This window comes from Brachionichthys hirsutus, unplaced genomic scaffold, assembly GCF_040956055.1.
Source record: "Brachionichthys hirsutus isolate HB-005 unplaced genomic scaffold, CSIRO-AGI_Bhir_v1 contig_867, whole genome shotgun sequence".
Lineage (NCBI taxonomy): Eukaryota > Metazoa > Chordata > Actinopteri > Lophiiformes > Brachionichthyidae > Brachionichthys > Brachionichthys hirsutus.
In genome coordinates, this window is record NW_027180463.1 from 20,850 (window position 1) to 44,630 (window position 23,781).

At 46.1% G+C, this 23,781-nt stretch overlaps 3 protein-coding genes across 3 annotated transcripts; 2 read left to right on the forward strand and 1 right to left on the reverse strand.

Annotated features, from left to right (window-relative positions):
* Window positions 1-914: 914 nt before the first annotated feature.
* On the forward strand, window positions 915-14,115 carry LOC137915082 (WD repeat-containing protein 90-like). Its single transcript, XM_068758567.1, has 43 exons — window positions 915-927; window positions 1,016-1,107; window positions 1,251-1,427; window positions 1,606-1,744; window positions 1,867-2,037; window positions 2,308-2,434; window positions 2,624-2,691; window positions 2,895-3,007; window positions 3,096-3,323; window positions 3,492-3,560; window positions 3,649-3,717; window positions 3,822-3,932; window positions 4,039-4,184; window positions 4,271-4,328; window positions 4,545-4,663; window positions 4,834-4,995; window positions 5,210-5,340; window positions 5,419-5,535; window positions 5,766-6,001; window positions 6,254-6,402; window positions 6,471-6,601; window positions 6,846-6,976; window positions 7,270-7,431; window positions 7,572-7,700; window positions 8,047-8,180; window positions 8,268-8,308; window positions 8,408-8,533; window positions 8,665-8,808; window positions 8,892-8,974; window positions 9,048-9,150; window positions 9,274-9,395; window positions 9,496-9,649; window positions 9,766-9,956; window positions 10,258-10,426; window positions 10,512-10,635; window positions 10,714-10,888; window positions 11,543-11,665; window positions 11,747-11,915; window positions 12,084-12,214; window positions 12,921-13,064; window positions 13,256-13,372; window positions 13,480-13,564; window positions 13,657-14,115. Exons 1-43 carry the CDS (start codon window positions 915-917, stop codon window positions 13,812-13,814), a joined length of 5,541 nt encoding a protein of 1,846 aa, XP_068614668.1. The 3' UTR covers window positions 13,815-14,115.
* Window positions 14,116-14,559: 444 nt separating this feature from the next.
* On the forward strand, window positions 14,560-21,397 carry LOC137915089 (mitochondrial Rho GTPase 2-like). The gene is made up of 19 exons (XM_068758575.1): window positions 14,560-14,596; window positions 15,121-15,179; window positions 15,331-15,412; window positions 15,663-15,706; window positions 15,868-15,921; window positions 16,007-16,059; window positions 16,167-16,275; window positions 16,354-16,455; window positions 16,627-16,725; window positions 16,814-16,922; window positions 17,014-17,134; window positions 17,264-17,348; window positions 17,432-17,577; window positions 17,697-17,797; window positions 18,647-18,777; window positions 18,880-18,960; window positions 19,047-19,169; window positions 19,701-19,903; window positions 20,062-21,397. Exons 1-19 carry the CDS (start codon window positions 14,560-14,562, stop codon window positions 20,177-20,179), a joined length of 1,857 nt encoding a protein of 618 aa, XP_068614676.1. The 3' UTR covers window positions 20,180-21,397.
* Window positions 21,398-22,020: 623 nt separating this feature from the next.
* LOC137915078 (histone H1.0-B-like) lies at window positions 22,021-23,234 on the reverse strand. The gene has a single exon (XM_068758564.1). It carries the CDS (start codon window positions 23,028-23,030, stop codon window positions 22,428-22,430), a length of 603 nt encoding a protein of 200 aa, XP_068614665.1. The 5' UTR covers window positions 23,031-23,234; the 3' UTR covers window positions 22,021-22,427.
* Window positions 23,235-23,781: the final 547 nt, after the last annotated feature.

Genomic DNA, 23,781 nt, shown 5'->3' on the forward strand with positions numbered 1-23,781 from the left:
GACAGTTCACAGATCTATATTTGGAAAGTTCAGCCAAATTCTCCTCAATGTGATGAGTCATCCATCAGTAGTGGAGAGAGACAACACCCTGCAGCATGGGGATCATCGTGACATTGAACTATCATCTGTGGCAATGCAGGTGTCCTTCCTCGTTCCTCTCCGAGACCCTGTGGCGTTACGCCCACATGTTGTAACTGTAGACTCAAACTGAATGCTTTTTCTCATTTGCTGTACATTTTAACATTGGATGTAGTTTATTGTGAATCTGTAAGTTTATGAACAAGTTATGAAACTGTGAATACGTGAAAGAACGATTGTGATTATATGAGTTGACTTTGTGTAAATTATACAAAAGAACTATATTCATTAAAAGGATATTTGTTGAAACTGATTTTGTTTTCAATTTACACAAGTCATGAACTACAGTGTCTGGAAAAAGAGTGTCGTTATAATCATAGATAAAGTTATATTTTTTTTAAATATACTTAATATTCTATATCGATGTGTAGCATGAACGGTGGTCTATATTTCAATCTTTTCTTCCTGTGGTAATCGGTGTTTCTGCTCTGCTCTCTACACTTTAACTGGAGAGGTGACTTTACTTTAAGAACTTCATTACCCAGAACCGCCAGGGAGCTCAACGCGCAGACGTCATAAGCGTCACGCTGAAGCGGGAAGGATATGACTGCGGAAGAGAACGCAGAATCATTGTTTACGTGGACTTGGAGGACTGAAACAAGCTTCCCCAGGTCGGAACGATCCAAACTCTAAATTATTTTAGGACTTTTGACGGAGAAGAAGCTCTGAGGGCCTTTAAGCTTTCCGTTTTGTAGCTCACTGCGGGCGAGATATAACAAAAATAAAAAACCAGAGACATCAACAGGTGGATTTTACACCTGCGACATTCATTACAAATGGCCTCTAAAGGTAAAATGAACCGAGGCTTGTTTGTCTTTCAGGTTGCTAGGCACGTCAGAATGTAACTTTGAGATAGAAGTAACGCTCTTCTTCGCAGGCTGGGAGCATCCTTACGTCAACGTATTTAAACATGTCAAACTCGAAGAGTGGAAAAGGTCGACAAAAGAAGGCGACGTTTCAACACGCATGGTAACTTCATTTTTGAGATTAGTTTTATTTTATGCATTCTTATTTGTTGGAAACACTCGCATACATTAAGAGTTGCTGAATTTGAATTGGAGATCACTTTCGTGTATTCGCTTCACGTCTTGCCTGTCATGGTGTCCCTCCAGAACAAGACACTGAGATGTTCAGTGTTCAGCATCAGGGGTCCGGTTCCGACCAACAGCTACATCCTGGTGCCCCAAGATGGCAACCGCTCTCTGGGGCTGACGGGGCGATACTTCTACCTTCTCTTCAGACCCACCCCTGGAAAATACTTTGTTGTTCACTTGGATGTTTCCACCAAGGTAGCAAATCAGATTTTATTGAGTGATTGTGCTACTGTGTGATGAAACCGAGAGGATTGATATCTAAAATATCTGCGTCACTGGCGATATTGTATTTTATTTGCCGTGTAATTCTTGTTTTGTTTTTGTTTTTAAGTACTGTAATGCATTCTCCTCTGTGTGTTTTGTGATGGGGAAGGAGAACCAGGTGGTCCGTATCTCTTTTTCCAACATGTTCAAAGAGTTCAAGTCTACATCTACATGGCTACAATTTCCTTTCCTGTGTGGAGCTGCAAAGGATTCGGTCTACGAGACCACGGCCAGAGCAGCACGCCACGGTAACATGCCTGCAGACGCGTGCGGCCATGAGGCGGTCTTAGTCTGAATTTCTTTTGATCTTTTTTAGTGGCTATGCATGACTCGCTATGACGCTAACAGCGTTTCTATTTTTGTGTTCCAGGTCTAGTGGGTCCGGCTCCTTCTTCAGTGCGTTGGACCTGCCTGATGCTGGATCTGCAACAGATACTTTCTGTCTACCTCGACTGCTGCTATAGTTCCCTGAAAAGCATCAAGCTCTGTGCCAACATGGCTGTCAAAAACATGTGTACGAGTGACCTTCTGCTGGATCCAGGTGAGCTTTCTGCTAGTTTCGGGTGATGTCATGTGGAGAATTGCATTCTATAACACATTTATAATTGTGTGTTAGATTATGGAACACCTTCAGCATATAAATATTACTTTACCGGTACATAAAAATCATTACAGATTACCTCTAGAGGTGAAATTAGCTTCCTTTTTTTTCTGCAGCTCTTTGAAGATGGGTTTTTGATTATTATTCGTAATTGTTCCGCTCTCGTCTGAATACGTTCTGTGTCTTATACCCGCCGTTTTCCCTCAACAGGAGTTTCCTTTAGTGAGGCCAAACTGGCGGGGCTTGCCTCTTCTCGGGGAACGGGTCCTATGCCCAGAGAGATGTCGTTTCCTTTGCCCAAGGGGGGCTCCTGGCACGACTTCTATGATTACATCAGGTAAAATCAGTGCCCATATCTACACATTTAGGTCTTTCAAGTAGCGGGGGCGTCTTTGTGCTTCAACACAAAAGTTATTGTTGCATACTTTCATACGAGACCTGACCTATTTACTCAACATAATTTCCAACAATAGTCCTGCTTGTCGTTGCACTGCTGTGTAATCCCTCGTCTTTCCGATTCCAACAGGTTTCCTTCAGAGGGAACGAAGTTACCCTTTGACTCTATTCAAAAAGGCAATTCCCAGCCTGAGGCTGGTAAGTCAGGAAAAATCACGCTGCTCATCGTTCACCTCGTTGCTGCTCTAGCACACCGGACTCCTTACGTCTCCTTAAATTCTTAATAATGAAGCAATTCTAACGTTGACTTTAGCCTCAGCCTTCAAGTCTATCTGCCGGTACTGTAATCTTAATTGTAACGGATTGTAGGCGGTTGGCTTTCATATGTATGTCTTTACCAGGACTTATCTCCAGCCAAAGAGCCCCCATTAGAGAGGAACCTCGCTTTGTCGACGTTAGCGAAGCAGTTCAGGCCCGTGTGTCCCTCATCCAGCAGCTCACCGCTCCAAAATCAGTGAGACTAATAACATGCATTACCTTTTATTAAATTCCCTGGATGCCCGTCTGTAAAAATAGTTAAGAGTCTTCATTTTTATTCTCAGCTTCTGAGAAATCAAATGCCCTCGGTTACCAACGTACCTGACGTGGGAGGAGTTCCCACTTCTCAGAAGAACGGATGCCATGACGATGACGATCACCAGCGACAGTCGTCAAGCTTCGGCTCAGGCCGGCACACATTCACGCCTTCCTGTGATGCAGAGGACGGGGGCGCTCACGTGTATCTCCACGCTGAGGACAGGCTCAGTGAAGACGAAGAAAGTGAAGAAGAGGTGAGGCTTCATTTTCACAAAATTGCATTTTCGGTTGACATTTAATTTAGAATAAACACATTATATCCCGCAATCTGCCTTTTGTGCGTCGGTGCATGAATCTATTATACCTTCCATGCGATTTAATGGCGGCACTGGAAACACTGTTCGTGCTTGTTTTACCCTCAGTTTGTTTGCACTCGTGTTCCACATCCTGTCCATCTAACATCATCAAATGGGAAAGGAGAAAAGGAAACGGTAAAAGATGAAGACAGCGAGGAGGAATAATATCAGCTGATGATCAGCGATGCCATTTGATGAAGAGCTTTTGCTTTACTCTCCTTAGAAGCTGATTCCAGATCCAATTCTCAGACTCAGTCGAATCATCGGCTTTGGAGGAGCAACGACAAAATGTGTACGCACATTTCAACTTCCTGCCCTATCAGGCTCCTTTTTTCATATATAAATAAATGAAATACTTGAACTCACCTAATAGTTTAATATATATTTTTACACTAGGCCCTGTGGACTAAATCAGGCGATGCAGTGGTGTATCCATGTCATGCAATAATTGTCTCTCTGACAATATCCTCTAACCAGCAGAGCTTCTTCATCGGCCACACTGAGAAGGTGAGTTTGCTGTGATGTGTTTAGATTCTCTCATCCAGCATGCTGGATTCTAAATATTATGATGATTCCTGGGCTTGTTCATTATAAAAAATCATTCTCTGTGCAGGTGTCTGCTCTGGCTTTCGATGGTAACACAACACTGCTGGCCTCTGCACAAACCGGGAGCCACAGTGTCGTTCGAGTGTGGAATTACCACAAGAGAAACTGCCTGGCTTTGTTTAGGAGTCATGCTCATTCGTTGTTAACTCTGAGGTGACTGTCTATTTATTTACACACAGTTATTTTATTGCTCGCTCTTACTGATTACGAACCTTTTTCGTGCTCTTTCCCTTATGAAGCTTCTCATACGGCGGCGGGCTCCTCTGTGGAGTAGGCAAAGACAGGCACAATAAAACGGTAAACACCGCAGATTAACATTTTCTCACAATACAGTTCTTAATTTGTTGTTAATTATATAAAAGCTTTAGTTGAGCCATGTGTACCAATTACATCCAGATTAAAATATTTAAGCAAAGCCTTCATATTATTGCCTTAAGTTATGTAAATTGGTTTTCTAAGTGGTACGGAGCCAAGTTGTAAACCTACTGTCTCTAATTTGTTTTTTTTTGACAGATGGTGGTAGTTTGGAATACCCTGAACGTCGGTAAAGGCGGAGAGGTGACCATCCTCGCCAAAGCACACACCGACGTCGACATCCTCGCCATGAAGGTTGCCTTTTTTGATGAGACCAGGTACTCTCCTCGCTGTGCTTTCCTTTGTGACGCAAAAACTGTGTGAACAGATTTCCACCTACATTCAGTCATTTAACGTGTCAGTCATTCTTAATGGGGGGGGGAGTTACTGGAGGTTTTGCAGCGAGTGGGAGTTGAAAGCAATGAGGTAATCTGTGTCTCCCTTTCAGGATGGTGTCATGTGGCCAGGATAATATCCGGTTGTGGCGCATGAGAAGTGGAAAGCTGCGCTCTTGTCCGGTCGACCTGGGTGAATTCCATTCTGTGAGCTTCACTGACGTGGCCTTTCAGGAAGGAACGTCCTTCAACCTGCATCAAGATGATCGAACGCTGTAAGTCATTCATTCGGTTTCTGCGCGGGGTCGCTGGGAGGCCGGAGCCTAGCCCCACTGGCTTTGGGTGGGGGGGGCTGAGTACAACAACCAATTACAGGTTCACAAAAGCACGACCCACTGCACCACGTGCTGCCATCAGATCATTACTTTACATTGCACTGGACAAAATACAAAAAACCACTTTATTATTCCCATCTTTGCCCTCCTGTAGGTATGCCAGCAGCCGGAATGGCTTTATCTTCGAGATTGACTACAGCAGAGTTGTGATTGCAAATGTCAGAAAGCTGTTGCCTGCACATCAGCAGCGTGCAGACCGCGGGGAGAAACGGACATTTAATACCGGTACGTTTCAAATCAAGCGCAGAGAGAAGAGACGTAGAGGAGAAGGGCTTTAAATTCATTTTGTGTGTGCGTTTGCAGGTCCAGGCATCGCCATCAACAGCATCAGCGTGTCCTCGTCAATCTGTTGCACGGGGTCTGACGATGGCTTCCTGCGGTTGTGGCCGCTTGATTTTTCTACGGTCTTCCTGGAGGCTGGTGGGCACGAGGGGCTTAACATTCACGTGTAGCTGAAGTTCCAACGCGACGGGCAGCAGCAAAATCTTTCATTCATCAATGCTCACATTTAGACTCGTTTCCTGTCGGTGACAAACGCAGCTAATTCAACGTTTAAAAACAGTTCGTGAACATAACGTTAAGAGTTACGCATCTTATCTTACGTGTCGTAGTGAAATAACCACAATCTGTTACGTCTGCTCTGCTTCCAGAGCACGAGGGGCCGGTCAGCCTGGTCTCGGCGTCGTCGGACGGTCTTTGGGTCCTGGCAGGCACCTCTAATGGAACCCTGGGCTTCCTCGACATCGGTAACCGTAGTTACAACACACTGATGAGGTCCCACACAGACGCTGTGCTCGGCTTCAGCATGGACGGGATCCGTCACCACCTCACGACGGCTTCCTCTGATGGCACAGTGCGCGTCTGGAATATGGATTCTTTGCAGCAGGTCAATCATTTAGATATTTTCAGCAGCTATTATTTATACTCCTTTATAATTGTTAGACAATATAATTTTAGTATTATATTAACAGTTGAATCTTATTCTCACAGCATTGCTTTCGTTTCCAGAAATGTTTCTCAATCCCTGTGGAAAGAAACGAGCATAAATGATCAAATCCGAGTCTTTGCTTTGAGACCAAAGACGTTACCTGTCGTTTACTTACTGTTTAATTAAATGTCTGTTATGTCCCCTGCTCAGTTGTATGACTTTGTATCAGAGGACAGCCCCTGCTCTGTGGCCTTCCATCCCAGCGAGCAGGTCTTCTCTTGCGGCTTCAATTCCGGCGTCGTCAGAATCTTCGACATCTCCAGTGCCAAGCTGCTGGCTGAACACAAGTACGTAACTCAGTCGCGTACCTGTACTTGTCTGTTTATGTTTTCTGCATGTTTACGTGTATTTATATATGCATGTGTAGCCGACACGGAGGGGAGGTGGTGGGCCTTGCCTTCTCTCCAGATGGGGAGTTCATGTATAGCGCGGACTCCCAGGGCTCTCTGGCACTTTACGACGCGTCTGAGGAAGACCACAGAGTGATCAGAGTGCTATGTATGTATCCAGGCCCACTCAGCGGTGCACAAACACTCCTCCAGTTAGTACCAGCACAATGAATGTATCGTTTTAATCAACATTCGTAAAGACGCAACGCCAAACTTTGTTATTTCGCTATTTCGGTATGTGTAGATCGTTTGAAGCTTCTACACATTTATATTATGCTGTGCTTCATAGATTGAGTGAATCACTTAATAGCATATCAAGCTGGCGTTTGATTGACTCTTTACCTGGTTGCTAGGTAACGCCGTGGCCCGAGGCACTGAGCGTGCTCCCGACGCCCTCGCAGTGAGCAGGAACAACCGCTGTTTGGCGTTTGTCGGTCCCTCGGAGTATATTGTCACCATCGCTGACTCCCGGTCTCTGGATGAGGCAAGTGGCACGCCATGAACGCTGGCATTTTGCCCTTTTTGTAGCGTTGATCAGGTATAGAATTGGGTTTTAATTTGGTGGTGTGAAGATGTGACGATGCAGTAGATTCCTTTCATGATGTGAACTTCCTTGATCTCCTCTTCCTCATACTGTAATATGCAGAACATCCATCAGAGACTAAAAAGATGTGTTTTTAATATTTCTATTCCAATGAATTTATAATGAATGGCATCGCCTTAACGTTGGAGTTCTCTATTGGGGTTGTCCACGTTAACATTTCCCTCTCTGTCTAGTTGCTCCATGTAGATGTGAGTATTTTGGACGTAGAGAGCCCTCAACTTGATTCTGCACTGAAGGTCTGCTTCTCAGCGGCGTCGACCGAACAACTTTTGGTTGCCACATCTGCAAACAAAATCCTCTGGCTGAGCACCCAGACCGGCCGCCTGCTCCGAGAGGTAACGCTGTGCTGTAGAAATCAGCGCATCACCTGCTTGCCGAGTCCCTTCTCTGTCTATTCTGTTACCGTCTTTGGACATTGTCTATAAACAGAAAGTGTTTTAATGTCTGTCTCTGCATCGTCTTCTATCCTCCTCAGGTGTCCAAGGTGCACAAACACCGGTGCTCGTCTCTGGCTGTGAGCGACGACTGTCGATTCCTGCTGACGGCGGGACACAACGCGCTGAAAGTGTGGGATTATAACATGCGGCTTGGTGTTAACGCTCAGGTACGATTTTTGTTCTAGTTTATAAAGAGGAATATTGCCTGCGATATAAACTAGAGAAGAATAAACATCTAAACGTTGTATCAGTGCTTTTAAACAGAGTTCAACCCCACGACTAAAACATCCATAAACATGAACACGTCTGTGTCTTCATGTTTTAGAATCAGAATTGAGGAGATTATAACATGTCCTATTCTCCTCATGTAATTTATTTTAATGTTGAACGTATTTATTGATTATTCCAGAATAGATCAGTTTTCACCATCCTGTCTATTCTCATATTTTATCATTTGGAGTATTCATAGTTTAGGATGTGCCGGATTTAATTGCGGTAGCGTTTATTTCTCAGATGTTCATCGGCCACAGTCAGCCAATCTGTCAGGTGAGCTTCACCCCGGACCAGCTGGGCGTGGTCTCAGTGGGCGACGCCGTATTCCTCTGGGACTTCCTGGCGCATCCTGCTGACTCGCTGCCTGCCAGCCGGTAAAGATCCTCCTTGTGCGTCGGAATCTTATTAATTATTTACGTTGTTTTGAAGGTAGATATCCAATAAACTCTGTCTTCACTCAGCTCACCTCCCAGATTAAGCCACGCCTCTGCTCTTAAATCAGGTAACTTCAGTTTATCTTCATGCTACGGTATTTTATAATGCACTACCTCATTTAAATATTCATACTAATTACAAATGATCTTGTGTTTACATGTAAAAGCTAAACCTGCAGAGGAAACAAGTGAGCTTCTGTTGTCCAATGGGATGCCTCGACGGTGGGCACCTCTTCCGTCCACGCCACCGCCACGCATCGATGTCGGCACCCTCGACCAAGTCGACCGGGGGGGTGCGTTCTTAAAAACAGTTTTCCCAAGTGATAATCTTAAGAAGCACACAAGAAGACATAGCATAATCCCCCCCCACCCCCCCGTAGCGGGGGCTTCTGTGTGGACACTAATGAGCATTTTATCTCTGCAGCTTTGGGCTCGTCTTTTTCGGACGGCACCCCGACCGTCCTGACCGCTGCAGCCCCCGCCACCGAACCCAGACCTGCTGCCTCCTTCCTCAAAGTCACAGAGCTGCACAGTACACCCCCCCTGAATACTGGTCACACAGACACCGGTAAGAGCCCCGCTGACTTTGGCGCTGCTTTGTCTTCTTTAGGCCAACTTTATTTTTAATCTATAAGCTATTTTTCACTTTAGTTGAGTCGAATGGGAAGAAACCGGTTCGTCCTGATTGTTACAGACACTTTATCCCACGCTTCAAGACGTCTCCTGCTGATCAGGTGACGAGCTCTTCGTGTCACGATATGCCGTCCTCGCCAAGCGGATTAGTCTTCTTAATGTTCTGTGATCCAGGCTGCTGCGGCTCCCCAACCAGGAGAAGAGGGCGTGAAGCTGAAAGCAGTGATTGGCTACAATGGCAATGGGCGTGGCAATATGGTGTGGAGACCTGAGCAAGGTTCTCGTAGCTTAAACCTGCGTCTGTTTGGAAGACTTCAAATAGTGATGTGTGGAATGTTATTCAAGTAGAATGAATGGAAATGGATTGTAATATGCAATCGGTGATTGGTTTCTGTCTCAGGTTTGTTTGCGTACTCCTGTGGCTGCGTGGTGGTGGTGGAGTACTTCCACGCAGGAAGTCCGAGACACCTGCAGGGTCACGGCGAGGAGATCTCGTGTCTTGCCGTCACAAACGATGCACGGGTACGTCATTTCTCTCGACTTAACGGTTGTCGTGGTATGTTTTATGGAGTCAGAAGTTAAGGCGAGGGCGACCTGTCTGTGTCGTTTCTCTCCCGCGCAGACGCTGGCGTCGGCGGCTGGCAGCGGTAATGGCAGAAGCCTCGTCTGCATTTGGGACGTTCAGAGTGGCACGTGTCGTAAAAGCGTCTCTCACCATAGGGGGGAGGTGCAGAGTCTTGCCTTCTCCAGGGATGATCGCTTCTTCCTCTCTGCTGGTCAGTACGTTTTTGAATTTGATTGCATCAATAAGCATTTCCTTTAAATTTAAACATGTATAAAGTACCGAGACTCTCCTGTTTGCTAATCACTGGTTCCTCTTGACGGCCCGTAGGAGACTTTTCTGAGCCGGCGGTGGCTCTGTGGAGCGCCAAGACTTTCCAGCTGTTGTCCAGTGTCACTGTCTCTGGACCGATCCACGATGTGGCCTTCAGCCCTTCGTCCGCCAGCCAGCTGGCCTGCGTGGGAAGCCAAGGGGTTTACTTCTGCCTCATCCAGTCGCACGGCTCTAACGTTGACCTCGAGGTAAATAGCCACAGGAAACCACTTGGAATGTTTTTAGGACTCTATGTATGTGTCTCCATTGTATGTAGGCGAAAAGCAGGAAACGCATATCCTCCAGTTAGCATGTCGTCTGTAATGGACACAGTGCAGCGGTTAGAACACATACTTGACCAGATCCCCGCTTATTATCTGATTCAATACGTGTCTTGGCTGGAAAAGAGTGATCGGTTCTCCTCGGGACATCACAGAGTCTATTTGTGTTCCGACTAGATCAACGTTTTGCTTTGGTGCGTAAGGAGCGACCGCGCTGTCGCCCCTGCAGGTTCGCGGGGTGAAAGCGCCGGACGAGTTGGGCGAGGTGGAGATGACGGCGCTCTGCTACCGCCTGGACTCCATTCTGTTCACCGCCACCAATCGAGGACACGTTTGCTCCTGGGATGTCGATGCACGCCACTGCTTCATGTCCTGGGAAGCAAACGAGGGCGAGATCGGTACAAGATAAACATATTTTTTGCTCTAATGCGTGCCCTCATTTTGACAAAGGGTGTTTGAAATGCACTGGTTTCGGTGACGCAGGAGTGCTGCTGTGTCGAGAGAACCGCCTGCTGACGGGCAGCAACACCCGCTGGTTGCAGCTGTGGGAGGTCGAAGCCGTGCCTTGCTTGAAGCCTGGGGAAAAGGTTGCCGGAGCGGAAAGAGGGTTTGTATCTCAAGTATTACCGGCACGTCTTCGTTCTGTCTCAGTGGTTGTTTGCGGTTGACTCTTTGTGTCCTGTAGCGGTTCGGGCATGGTGGTGTTGGCGCAGGAGATAATGCTGGATGGGGCAACGGTCAGCGCAGCATTCGACAGCACAGTGGACATGGGCGTCGTCGGCACCACTGCAGGAACCCTCTGGTACATTAACTGGTCAGACAGCAGCAGCGTCCGGCTCGTCAGCGGACACAAGGCGAAGGTACCAGGGAGCCGATATCCGAAGCATTTAAATAAAACATGATCCGGTAGAACAACGGTTTATCACGGAGCCACTTTGCTCCTGTTTTTATGTTTTTATTGGGGACATTTCTGTGCACAGAACAGTTTGTGAGGTTGGAATACATCAGACTTCATCCTGTGAGGTTTCACAGAGATGTTTTGTTTTTATTTTAAGCAAGACTGAATGGTAGTCTAGTTTAAAAAAAAAAAAAAAAAAAAAAAAGCTCTTTCAGCATTTAGTAATTCCCATCTTTATCTTGTTTATCTCGGGCGGTTCCAGATTGAAGTCATGTGTTTTTGCTTTCTGGTTTCCTTGGTAATTACAATAATCGACCGTACTTGCTTTGGAATAACACTTTCTTAATATTATCCCCACTTTTACCATATATGATATTTGCTTTGATATGTTTTTCTTCACTTTTTCGATTCTCTCCTTTCATGTATGATATCCTCCTTGGTTTGCTGTCTTTCTTTTTTCTATTACTTTTTTTTTTTTTCTTTTTTTGCTGTTTGAGGTAGGGGTAAACAGAATTGGGGGGGGGGGCAGAATTAAAGCGTTACTGTTAGTATTCAGGCAAGAGGAAAGTTATGTGCACGTGAACGTTCTCGGTGCGCTCTCCTCTCTCTTGTCCAGGTGAATGACGTCGCATTCAGCTCCGATGAGAGACACTTTGCCACCTGCAGCGAGGACGGCAGTGTGAGGGTGTGGTCGGCCCCCAGCAATGAACTGCTGGTGCAGTTCCAGGTGCTCAATCAGGTGAGGCATCACACCGCGGCTGGGAAAGACTGCTGGCCTCACATCCACGGTGCACCGTGACATAAATAATATCCCCTGCAGGCCTGTGGCTGTGTCTGCTGGAGCCCTTCCTCCGGTCTGGACGAGGCATGCGTGGCTGCAGGATACGGCGACGGTACCCTGAGGATCTTCCAACTTGCGTCCTCAGAGATGGAGATGAAGCTGCATCCCCATCAAGTGGCTGTCACGTCCGTCCTGTACTCTGCTGAAGGTGAGCGATGACAGCAGGGCTTCATGATGGGACGCTTTGTTTCACTCTTTTGATCATTTATTTTAAAGGCTGGGTCAAAGTCGAGTTTAGTAGTTTATTAGAACCTCCCTTTGACTTCACTCGCGATCAATCCGCTGTGCTGATGCTAACTCTTTGTGCTTTCTGTAGGTCACGTGATTCTGTCGGCGGGCAAGAACGGCCTGGTCGCCATCAGCAGCCCGGTGAGTGGAGCCACCGTCCGTGTCATCAAGGACCACAAAGGAGCGTCTGTTAGCACCATCCAGTGTGTGAAGGAACAGGTGAGCTCACCAAAGCAGAGCGAAAAAAAAGGACGTGTCAAATTATCTTGTTAGTTGTGATTAATTAATCTCATTTTTAATCTCTAATTTGACTGTTTCTTTATTGCCTTTTTATAAATATATGTTTTTATACGTCGAGCTTTTTGTGCTTGAGTTGTTGGGGGTGGCTTAGTCAGTAAGACCCTGAAGTGGGCATTGATTGGCTGTCATTGCGTTTGGGCTTGTTTAGCACAAGCTGATAGGCTCCCATTGTAGGTGGGCGGGACAAGCTGAGGGGCGGAGCGGAGACGTGATGGAGTCTGGAGAGCTGCAGAGCCCAGCATTAGTATTAGCTGTATTCGCTGCTATGTCCTCTGTAACCTACTAAAAGTGATTGATTATTATTTCAGCACTTTATTTTGTGATGATGAACAATGTTATTTTTGATGTGATTGATGAGTCTGTTTTATATTTTATTATCTGAAGCGGAGGAAAAGCAACAAGTTCAGTGTTCACAACTGTTCTTACTGTGTTTTGATGTTAACTTGCAGCTCTTTATATGGACCTGCTGTTTAATTTTAATGACCGAGTACTCGGACTCTGTAATCAGCTGCATGTACCGGTGTGTATTTAGAATCTATCTACAATCACTGTTATTAATCTCATGTGAGACACTCGTGAGCTCTCTGACATTCTACTTTTGCTTCTTTTATTGTCGAATCCTCAGTGCAAGAAGTTTGGCCTGGAAGGAAACGAGATGTGGTTGGCTGCCAGCGCCGACAGACGTGTCAGTTTGTGGGCTGCTGATTGGTCCAAGAATAAGTGTGATCTGCTCGACTGGCTGACCTTTCCTGCTCCCGCCTACTGTGAGGTACTGTTTGCTTTTTAAGTAGGACTATGATTTATTACGTTACCCGTCTCTGGGATTCTTATTTCTGCTTTGTTTGTGCAGAATTTTCCAGATCCTTAAATTTCAGTTTTTGGTCAAGAGCACATGTTTGCATATTAAACCTCGTCCACATTTGATCGTAACGCATCTGATATTTTTGTAAACCGTTATAGGACGACAGCCCCCCTCCCAGCCTGGCTGCTATCTGTCCAGCAGACCCCAGCCTGGTGGTCTACACAGGCTACGGGGTAGAAAAAGAGCTGCTGTTCTACAGCCTGACTAAAAAACAGGTAGCCCTCCTATTTCTACCACTCGGCTACCAACAGAATGTCCATAAATGTGTGTGTAGTTTCAAACCTTATGATATGTGTGTTATTGTTGTTGTTTTTTACTACAGATGATTAAAAAAATCGCCCTCCCCCACTGGGCGACATGCATCAGCCTCTCTTCCAAGAGTCAACTTATAGCTGTGGGATCAAAAGGTAAAAGTGCCGTGTGTCCATATTGTTCCAGGAAGGTCTCAGACGTTTATGGTTGTAACCAATACTTCATCATGTTTCTCATTTCTGATCAGAGCGAGTGTTGAAGCTGATCAATTCGTCCAGCGGCAGGTTCCAGAACTTCATGTTGCACAGTGACTCGCTGCAGAAGTGCCACTTCTCGCCCACTGGGACATTTCTATTCACTGCGTCTTACAATGAGATCCTGCTTTGGCAGGTTCTGGATCTCTGACGGCATCACATCGACTGTAAAATATTTTTCTAATTGCACAAAGTGCCATGTTTATGTTACCGGTACTTTTATATAAAACTTGTTGATTTCGTTTTTATGCGTGTGCTTTTAATACAGCCGTTTTAGCATTCAGTTGTTTATCCCTTTTCTAATGTTAAACTAATTTTAACGTTAATGTTTTAGCTTTATTTATTTTAGGTGTTGCTTTGAATCAGAATGCGTTCCTCTCGTTTCTGCTATTAGACCGTAGACAGTAGATTTTTGAGCTGCATTGTGATGTGTTTTGAATAAAGAACATGCACAATGAGCCTTTGCACCCTGGTGTGTGTCCGCATACTGCTGACTGCTGTAATGATGGACTGCTTCACAATTTGGAGCATTTTGCATGAATCTCACTGACTTTCCACAGTTTTAATTGACATTCCTGCAAAGGTCTTTTTTTTTCTCAGGGGTTTTCAGTTCAGGTTGTCCGGTGTCTCCCTCCTCGCCAGTATTCGGTTTTGTATTTTCATCAATAATAATTATTGCACTCAGCGCAGGCCGCAGGGTCTTCGTTTGGCCAGCAGGCGGTGCGCTTTCATTTTCACCATATGTGACCCGGAGATAATATGGTTTCACCTTGAGTGTTTATCTTTGCGAAGAGGACCACATTTCATTTAAACTAACATTTTTGAGATTCGTATGACCGATAAATGTCGCTATAGCGTTGCTGTGAGACTGACTGTTCTTCAAACAGAACGGAAACATGAAACAAGACGTCAGGATACTTTTATTGGGGGAGCGTAAGTTACTGGCGCTGACAGCCAACAAGCTAAAAGGCTAATGATAGCAAAAGCATTAGCTCCTCTAGCTAAGTTATTAACTTGTTGCACAATTTACCGCGGTTAACTTATTCATAGTCTTATTGTCTTCTGTACCAAAGACAATCTAAAAATGCGAACTGAAATCTGCATGTATTTTTTTGAACCCTGTGTTTTCAGTGGCTCCATTGGCATAAGCTAAAACGGTATGCTAATTTAGCTTCTTTGAACTAGCGCTTAAGTTATGAATGATTAATTAACGGCGATTAGACGCAATATAAAAGTTCCTCAATGTGTTTTTCCGAGTGCCACATATTCCACATATTACAATATACAGATTAATTTGTTTTTTTTAAGGATTTTATACTGTACATGTGCTAACATATAAGTACAGTGGAGTATAATGGCGGGTCATGTGACAGATTCTGTTCATGCTCGAATCTCACAATTCACAAATGGATGTCTGAGCCTTTATCAGCTCGTCTCATGTTCATGTCCTCCAACAGCCAAGGTGGGGAAGACGTCACTGATCATGTCTTTGGTTGGTGAGGAGTTCCCTGAAGAGGTGGGTGTTTGCGCTTTAAAGTGCTTTTCGCTTGAAGGTACCTAATTCATGGATGCTGGAGAAAATACTCCATTTTTTTTTGTTCAGTCTGAAGAAAATTTAAAATATGTGTTTTCTGAATTTGATCTATGATATAACAATCTCTTGATAGGTTCCTCCCCGAGCTGAAGAGATCACTATTCCTGCCGATGTGACTCCGGAGAAGGTTCCCACACACATAGTAGATTACTCAGGTACTCAGGCTACCAGCTCTGCACAGGGGTGAGAAGTAGCCACGCAATGAGGAAAACGCATTAATGCTTAAAAAATACGAGTCTGAGACATTGAGTAAACTGTGATGGATCTAAAAGTAAAGCACAAATAACGACGGCGGAAGCAGCTGGCTGAACTTGAAGTTCTTTTGTCGCCACGAGTTGTTCCACAGAGCAACCGTTATTGTTTTTGTTTATTTGTATTGTTTACATTTGCCCTTCATCCCAACAGAAAAAGATCAGAGTGATGAAGTTCTTAGAGATGAGATCATCAAGGTAAGTACACTGCAGCCCTAGTATACAATACGTGCTTGAAATTTGTGTATTTAATTATTTGTGTGTATTCCTATTATATAATGCTTTTTTTTAATATATAAATCATGTTGATTCTCTTTAGTATTTTGTCCTAAGATGCTTTTATTTTCTACCCTGCACAGGCTAACGTGGTTTGTGTCGTGTATGACGTCACCAGTGAGGACACGATAGACAAGGTAGCCCTGCTGGGTCTGTGCTGTTCTGCTGAACAAGCGTCCCACGAACTCCATATTACATTTTGTGTTGCCTCTTGTTTTTCAGATCAGGACGAAGTGGATACCTTTAGTTAACGGAGATGCAGAGAAAGGAAACAAGTATGTATCAGCTGTTTGTGTTACCTGAGTCGGTGAACTTTGTACTCTTTTTAGCTTCCATGTTTGAATATAGATATCGTTTTAGCCGGCCTTTATGTTTCAATCAGAGTTCCCATCATCCTCGTGGGAAACAAGTCGGATCTGCGCTGTGGGAGCTCGATGGAAACCATCCTTCCCATCATGAACCAGTTCTCTGAGATCGAGACGTGTGTTGAGGTGAGGCTGAACCGTCATCGTTCTGCTGTCCAAAGAGGCGCACGGATCATCCAACATTGATTGTTTTTCTCTTTCAAGTGTTCTGCAAAGAACCTGAAGAACATTTCTGAGCTGTTCTACTATGCCCAGAAGGCCGTCCTTCACCCCACCGCACCTCTTTATGACCCTGAGGACAAACAGGTCAGCCGGTAACATTAGCTGCTGTCATTTTTATTTCCTATTTCAATATTTTTATTAATGACATTTCTTATTATTATCTTCTGTTGTTATTATTTGTTGTCTTACTACCTTTTATAGTGTAAAACACTCTGAATTTCTTGTTTCCTTATTTATTCCAACATTTTTCCCTAGCTCAAACCGTCGTGTGTCCGTGCCCTCAGCAGGATATTTTACATTTCGGACCAGGACAACGACCGAATTCTCAGTGACACTGAACTCAACTGCTTTCAGGTGCAATTTAAAATCACTAGTCATTATTTATTCTCAGTTGGCCTATGAAGCCAAACCCTTTTCTTAAACATATCCATCTGTGTTGCAGAAATCTTGCTTTGGGAATCCTCTGGCACCTCAAGCCCTAGAAGATGTGAAGACAGTAGTTTGGAAGAACACCAGTGAAGGGGTTCAGGACAACGGCTTGACCCTAAATGGTAAAAAAAAACAAGTCGCGAAGAAGTTGATACTTTTAACACGTGGTTGCGCGACCACACTCGAGTAAGGCCCAAGTGTTTTCTTTTTCAGGTTTCTTGTTCCTTAACACGTTATTTATCCAGAGGGGCCGACATGAAACCACATGGACGATCCTCAGGAAGTTCGGTTACGACGACGACCTTGAACTGACTGATGATTACCTTTACCCCGAGTATGTTTCTCAGCACTGTCGTAATGGACCGTAAAGATTCTTCTTCAGTCGTGTACCTCAGACGTCTTTGTTTAGGCTGTGCTCCCTTCTGATTTTGTGTCGTTCTTACGCACACTCCTCTACGGTCAGGCTACGGGTTCCCGTCGGCTGCACCACGGAGCTCAATCACTTCGGCCACCAGTTCCTCCTGCAGCTGTTTGACAAGTACGACGAAGTGAGTCGCAGTTCTGGTCGCCGTGTCCCGCTGCGCTGTGCGTGGCTAGCATTAACCCTCAAGTTGCCTGTTCTCCCTCTGAGGACAAAGACTCTGCGCTGTCGCCGACGGAGCTCAGGAACCTGTTTTGCGTCTGCCCTTACATGCCCTGGGCGGCAGAGGTCTACACGACTGTTCCCACCACAGACGAGGGCTACATCTCTAAGCGCGGCTACCTTTGTCAGTGGACGTAAGTGTCTCACCTCGATCTTAATGGTTTGTTCCTGAGGATTAGAACAGGTACAGTTTTTCCGCACAATAGCATTGGATGCTTAAAGGTCACATGCTCGTCAAACCCCTCACATGCAGGCTTTCTGCATACCTTGACATCCATCGTTGCCTGGAGCACCTCGGATACCTCGGCTACTCTATCCTAACCGAGCAGGAGTCACAGACCACCTCAATCACAGGTGTGTGCGTGTTTGTATGAAATTACTGAGGGCCGCATGAGATAAAAGTCAAATATAGTTTGACATTTGCATGTTCTCCCCGTGTCTGCGTGCGTTCTCTCCGGGTTCTCTCGGCTTCCTCCCACCACCAGAAACAGCTTGGGTGAACTGGTTACACCAAATTGTCCGTAGGCGTGAGTGCGAATGGCTGTTTGTCTTTCGTGTGGCCCCGCGATGAGCTGGCGGCTTGTCCAGGGTGTGCCCCGCCTCTCACCTGCAGCCGGCTGGGACAGACAAACGTGAACAGTGTGTTTTTGTGTCATGTCCTTTTGTGCCACTGGATCAGCAGCATTACAAAAACAAAGAAAAAGCTGCTGCTTGGATTTCTACGTGAAAGGATGTTGCAGTGTCAGGAAAGAATCCGTTAAGTTTCCGTGCAGATCCGGGTAAAGGGTCGGATCCGGAGCATTTTTACAACATTTTCCACAAATATGCAGAACTACATAATCAATATGCACAGAACTTTGTGGAGGGGGTGTCGCAGGGGGGGGGGGGGGGGCTGACAAGCTAAACAAACACGTTTCACAATGCTACTGACAGCCATTGTAGTTAAAAATAGTTTTATTTTGTCTTTCATTCCTGCTATTATTAACACGTTTTGATGCAATCCATCAACACATCCCCGTCGGTTCCGCCTGGTGACCGAACCAAGCAGCGAATGAACGGAGAACAAACTGATGTGTTTCGTGTAGCAGAGTGAAACGGCAGCTCCCGCGGCGCCTGGTCCTTCCTCAGCCGCCGCGGGAATTACAGCCTTGGCTCGGCGCCCGCTCGCATCTTAGTGGTTATAGTTTGTGATTGTTTGTGCAGTAACACGGGAGAAAGGGATTGACCTGGAGAAACGCCAAACACAGCGGTCAGTGTTTCTCTGCAAGGTGATTGGACCACGGGGGACGGGCAAGACGGCCTTTCTCCAGGCCTTCGTGGGACACGGTGTTTCGGTACGACGCCCTCTGCTTGTCTGCAGCTGAAACTATTGAACGTAGAATTTATAAAGTAGTTCAAGAGACCTGTGTGCAACTCGTGACCTTTGCCCTCAACAGCATAAGGACAATTCCAGTAGTGCCTTCTTCCCCTACACGATAAACACTGTCCAAGTCGGCAATCAGGAGAAGCACCTCATCGTGAGTAGCTGCCGCCCTGATCTAAATGTTGACCTTTGACCTGTGATCCTGCGTAAGCCCCGCGCCGGTTTCTTCCCCTCATGCAGCTCAACGAGGTGGACGTGGAGTTGGAGTTCCTGAAGGCTTCGGACGCCTCCTGTGATGTCGCCTGCCTCATGTACGACACCAGCGATCCGCATTCCTTCAACTACTGTGCCAGCATATACAAGGTGAGCCGAGGCAGCGGCTACAGGTGCGTTTAAAGGGCGGAGCCAGCGGCTACAGGTGCGTTTAAAGGGCGGAGCCAGCGGCTACAGGGGCATTTATATTTCCCATATAAAATAACTGAAAACAATTTAATCCGTTTGGGCCGTCTGACGCTCAAATAAACCCTAATTATAATGGAAGAAGGTTTTTAATTTCTGTATAGAATAGACACACACAATGATATAATAAATGATATACAGTATTACTGTAGTATAAAATGTGTTTTTATTATGAGTTTTTCCCTTCGAGACAGACGATGGCGCTAACTAATAAGGAATACTCACAGATGCAGCCAAAATCACGTAACTAATGGAAACACAACGCCGGCGACGAACGCCTGAACTAAAAAGCGTTTGTCCGAAGCACGATGAAAGTTTGTTCACATTCGGTTTGTGTGACGTTGAACCTGAATTTAATTTTGCCGCTTCTCGAAAACAAAGCGGCTTCTCTTCTTCCCAGTGAAGTCGTTGCGTTCGCTCTCTCCCGTTCCCCAGCAGCACTACATGGACGCCGGCGTCCCGTGCGTGCTGGTGGCCTCCAAGGTGGACCTTCCGGAGGTCACGCAGTTCCACGGCATGACTCCGGCCGAGTTCTGTTACAAACACCGGCTGCCTCCGCCGCTGCCCTTCTCCGGCCTGCTCTTTGACTCCACCAGCAGAAACATCTACTCCAAGCTTGCCTGGGCGGCGATGTACCCGTACGTCATCAGCTAGCCCGCCTGCTGCGCCGGCGTCCAATCAGACGCCATTTAAAAAGCCTGTAAAGATCGTAGGAGAATGATTGACGGATAATAAGCTGCTCATGTATTTGGTTTCTGCGTGAGTAATGATTTTTTTTTGTTCCTCCCATCTCCAGACACCTGAACGGGTCGGACATGAGCAACGCGTCTTTCTGGCTGAGGGTGGCGTTGGGCTCGGCCGTGGTGGCCGTTCTCGGATTCGCCGTTTACAGAGCCATTTCCAGGATGAAATGATCCACAGCCGGCTGAGATTTGTTTTTTTGTTTTTTTTTTATCTCCCCCATGCTTCCATCCATGCGTGAAGGATTTACGAGACCAGAACCAGAACCACAGCAGCCAGAACCTGCATCAATTTATTCTTCAGGCTCCCGGGGAACTCTTCGTACCTCTTGTTTTTCTTCTTCTTCTTCTTACCTCAGTGTCTGCCTTCGTCTCTTCCGCTCTCAGGCAGTTGACTGCAGCTGGGAGACGGTGATCACGTCATTCCCGGCTTTTCCCCGCCTTATTTACGCGAAGGGACGTGTCCAAAGAGGTGCTTTATTAGAGGAGAGGCAGGAAGACGGTTGAGTCTCATCTCTCCCCCCCCCCCCCCCTCTCTATTTATGTTAAGTGTTAATTATGAGATTGGCAAAAGTTTTATTTCCAAGCAGTGTTTTCTTTAGCATGATGCAGAAACGTGCCACAGTGGGCACATGAATCGTTTTTAAGGGCATGGATTGGCTGCAACTGGAACTCCTCAGCGATCAATGGCCGAGCAACCACAAAGACGGGTCCTAGAATAAGTCAAGCAGCATGTTTGCCGTCGAAGCATTTTATCTACGATGAGAAAAAAAAGGAAAATGAGAAAACCTCAAAATTGCAAAGTTTGAAAGAAAAATAATTTCTGCTTTTTGTTCATGGTGAAATGGATTTGAATGTTGAGACTGAACTAACCGGGTAATCTGGGCTGTTTTATTCACACGCATCTTACCTTTGTTACAGAATCTGCCCCTGTATTATTACAACTATGATGCGAGTCAGTCCGCGTCTGCGGCTCACATGTTGCTGAGAGCTGATCCTGCAGAAAATACTTCTATGAATTTTTATTGTGGCTGAAATCGTACTTAAAAGTGGAATCATTTAAATAAATGCCTAATAAAAGACTGGACCAGACTGAAAGCAACGCTTTGCACTAAAGGTGTTCTGGCTGTAATCATTAAAGATATAAAGTTAAATATATGGTACATTAAGGTTTACTGGCAGAATGCACTGCTGTGTGTGAGTTATTCATAACAACCACCTGAACGTATCCGGTTGTCCTCTTCCTACTCAAACCCTTCTTTTACTGGCTGCTGTTCTCTGACAATTATTCAGCCCCTTGAAAAGCATCAGTCAGTAAAAGCGTTTCTTGAATAAAATGATGTTTGCTGTTAGGAACAACCAATACATTTTATATTTTGCCAATAAACCTAAAACACAATTAAATTGTTTCTAACTGTGTTTGGATGCAATGCTCGTTCAACATGCAACCTTTTAACACGGATCGTTTGATGGACTTGAAAGCTGGTCGGATAACAAATGCAGCAGACACACGTTTTGAAACGTCCCTGCTCATGACGTCTCCGTCCACAAGGCGGCAGTGTTGTGTTTCTACTGAACGGCAGGACGCGTCAGCGCGTGCGTGTGTTTGCCACCCATTTGTGACCCACTCGTGGAAAAGTGGGTGTATTTAGTGTGTAGTTTGCAGCCAGGGCGGTTTCTAAGTGCTCGCAGATGTGATGAGGAACAGGATATTTTTCATAAGTATTTATCTACCTGTTAATACTTTATTCAGTACTTTTATTCCTGTAGTCTAACAAACCATGTTGGTTTATTGTTTCACGTTCTCCGGGGGGGTTGGTGAACTTTGAAATATTTTTGATGCAAAATTAAAAAGAAATATTCAAAATTTATGAGAAAAATCGTTTCTAAATTGAGAGAACAGTCACTGGTCTTCAAAGATGGATTCAAATGTGACTTACTTTAATCCCGCCTATTTCATTTTACGCGCGCGCGTAAAATGCGCACAAAAAGAGAACAACAATCGTTTTGTAGAAGATGACGAGGGTTTATTGAACTGTATTATAAACAGCCTGTAAAAGTGACTGAACACAGTCAGAGGTTCGAATGTTGCGCGTCATCAGAACATGAAGATAAATGCAGAATTACGCATGAATGACAGCGATGGAGGCTTCGGGAGAGTCGTCGTCGTCGTCCCCCCCCCAGCAGTAACAAGAAGTTTCGGTTCGGTTGTATTTACACGTGGATCGAATAGAACTTAGTTTTAACGCCAAACGGAAAACGTTCACAACTTTTATTTCCTACATCTATCGGCGAGAGACAGAGAGAGAGAGATAATGATAAAACAGCATCAGATCTGAATGGGAACTTACAAAAATAATACATTTACGCAGAGATTTCCAAAAACTATTTACAGTAACTGTCCATCAGCACCGCCCCCCCTTTACTTCTTCTTGGCGGCTTTGCTCGCCCTCTTCGTGGGCTTGGGCTTCGGCTTGGCGACCTTCTTCGCGGCTTTCGCCTTCGCCTTCACCGGCTTGGACTTCCGCGCCGGCGCCTTCTTGGCTTTGGCCGGCGGCGCCTTTTTGGCCGCCTTCCTCCCCTTCTTCGCGGGTGCCTTCTTGGCTTTCTCCGGCGCCTTGGCCGGCGTCTTGGGCTTGGCCACCTTCTTGGCTTTGATGGGCTTGGCCACCTTCTTTGGTTTGGCGGGGGTCGCCGCCACCGCCGCCGCCTTGGGCGCCTTCTTGGTCTCCTCCGGCTTGGTCAGCTTGAATGAGCCGGACGCGCCGGCGCCTTTGGTGTGGCGCAGGATCCCGCCGTCCACCAGCCTCTTGAGCGCCAGTTTGACCTGCACGTCCACGTTGTCGCCCACCTTGAAGTTGTTCTTCACGTACTTCTGGATGGACTGGCGGGACGCGCCGCCGCGGCTGTCGTCGTCCACGATCGCCGCTTTGATCATGTCGGAGTACTTTGGATGAGAAGTGGCTTTCTTGCTTTTAGGGACCGTCTTCTTGGCTTTGGCGGGGGCTGCCGACGTCTCCGTCATGGTGGCTCCTTTTCTGGGGAAGTTAGTTGGAACAAAAAAAAAAAAAAAAAAAGTCCGTGGATGCGTTAATTTTACGCGCGGTCTCGGCTTCACAGAGTCACAAAAAAAACGCACCGGATCAAAAAAAAAAGGGGGGTTTCACCTTTAAAATCCGAGTTTGAGCGCAATTACGCACGCAGAAACGTGAACAGCGGCTGCGCGTAACGGTCCTCTTTAATTGTCTTACTCCACAGGCTCCTCGGCGAGCCTATGAAGGCTGGCTGCGGACCTGATTGAGAACACCAACTGCCAGCAGCTGATCCAGCGGACTCCGCGGAACTGGCGCCGTCCCGTTTGTGTTTCTTCGTCGTGCATCTCCGGACAAACACGAACGCCGCGGCGGAGAATCGATCCGCGCGACGTCGCGAACCGGTCGGAGGGACATTGCGCTTGGCGCGGACGCGCTTTTTCAGCTTCGCCGACGCCGGCGAGCAACTTTTATTCCGGGAAAACCCGCTGGAAGTCACGCGTGATGTGAACAATTTTGCGCAAAAACACGCAAATTGACCCAAAGAGACGGAACCCGCAGCGAAATAATCGATCGCGCTTTGAAATTGAATCTATGCTCGGACGGATCGGCGAGGTTCGATCCGTGTGAGATTCTGTTTTCGCTTTTAATACATCGATACATTTCCCCAACTAACACAGTCCGGCCATTGACTTTGAGTGACGCGCTGTAGATTATTTAGTGTTAAACCGCCTATAATTTAAA

What these genes read in the sequence shown, in the direction of transcription:
- LOC137915082 (XM_068758567.1), top strand. An exon ending in CATTCGTTGTTAACTCTGAG is followed by an intron (nt 4,185 to 4,270) that starts GTGACTGTCTAT and finishes TCCCTTATGAAG; the next exon opens with CTTCTCATACGGCGGCGGGC. An exon ending in GCTCTAACGTTGACCTCGAG is followed by an intron (nt 9,957 to 10,257) that starts GTAAATAGCCAC and finishes TCGCCCCTGCAG; the next exon opens with GTTCGCGGGGTGAAAGCGCC.
- LOC137915089 (XM_068758575.1), top strand. Translation starts at nt 14,560, where the DNA reads ATGAAACAAGACGTCAGGATACTTTTATTGGGGGAGC. An exon ending in GATGATTACCTTTACCCCGA is followed by an intron (nt 17,135 to 17,263) that starts GTATGTTTCTCA and finishes CTCTACGGTCAG; the next exon opens with GCTACGGGTTCCCGTCGGCT. An exon ending in TCGTGGGACACGGTGTTTCG is followed by an intron (nt 18,778 to 18,879) that starts GTACGACGCCCT and finishes TGCCCTCAACAG; the next exon opens with CATAAGGACAATTCCAGTAG.
- LOC137915078 (XM_068758564.1), bottom strand. Translation starts at nt 23,030, where the DNA reads ATGACGGAGACGTCGGCAGCCCCCGCCAAAGCCAAGAAGACGGTCCCT.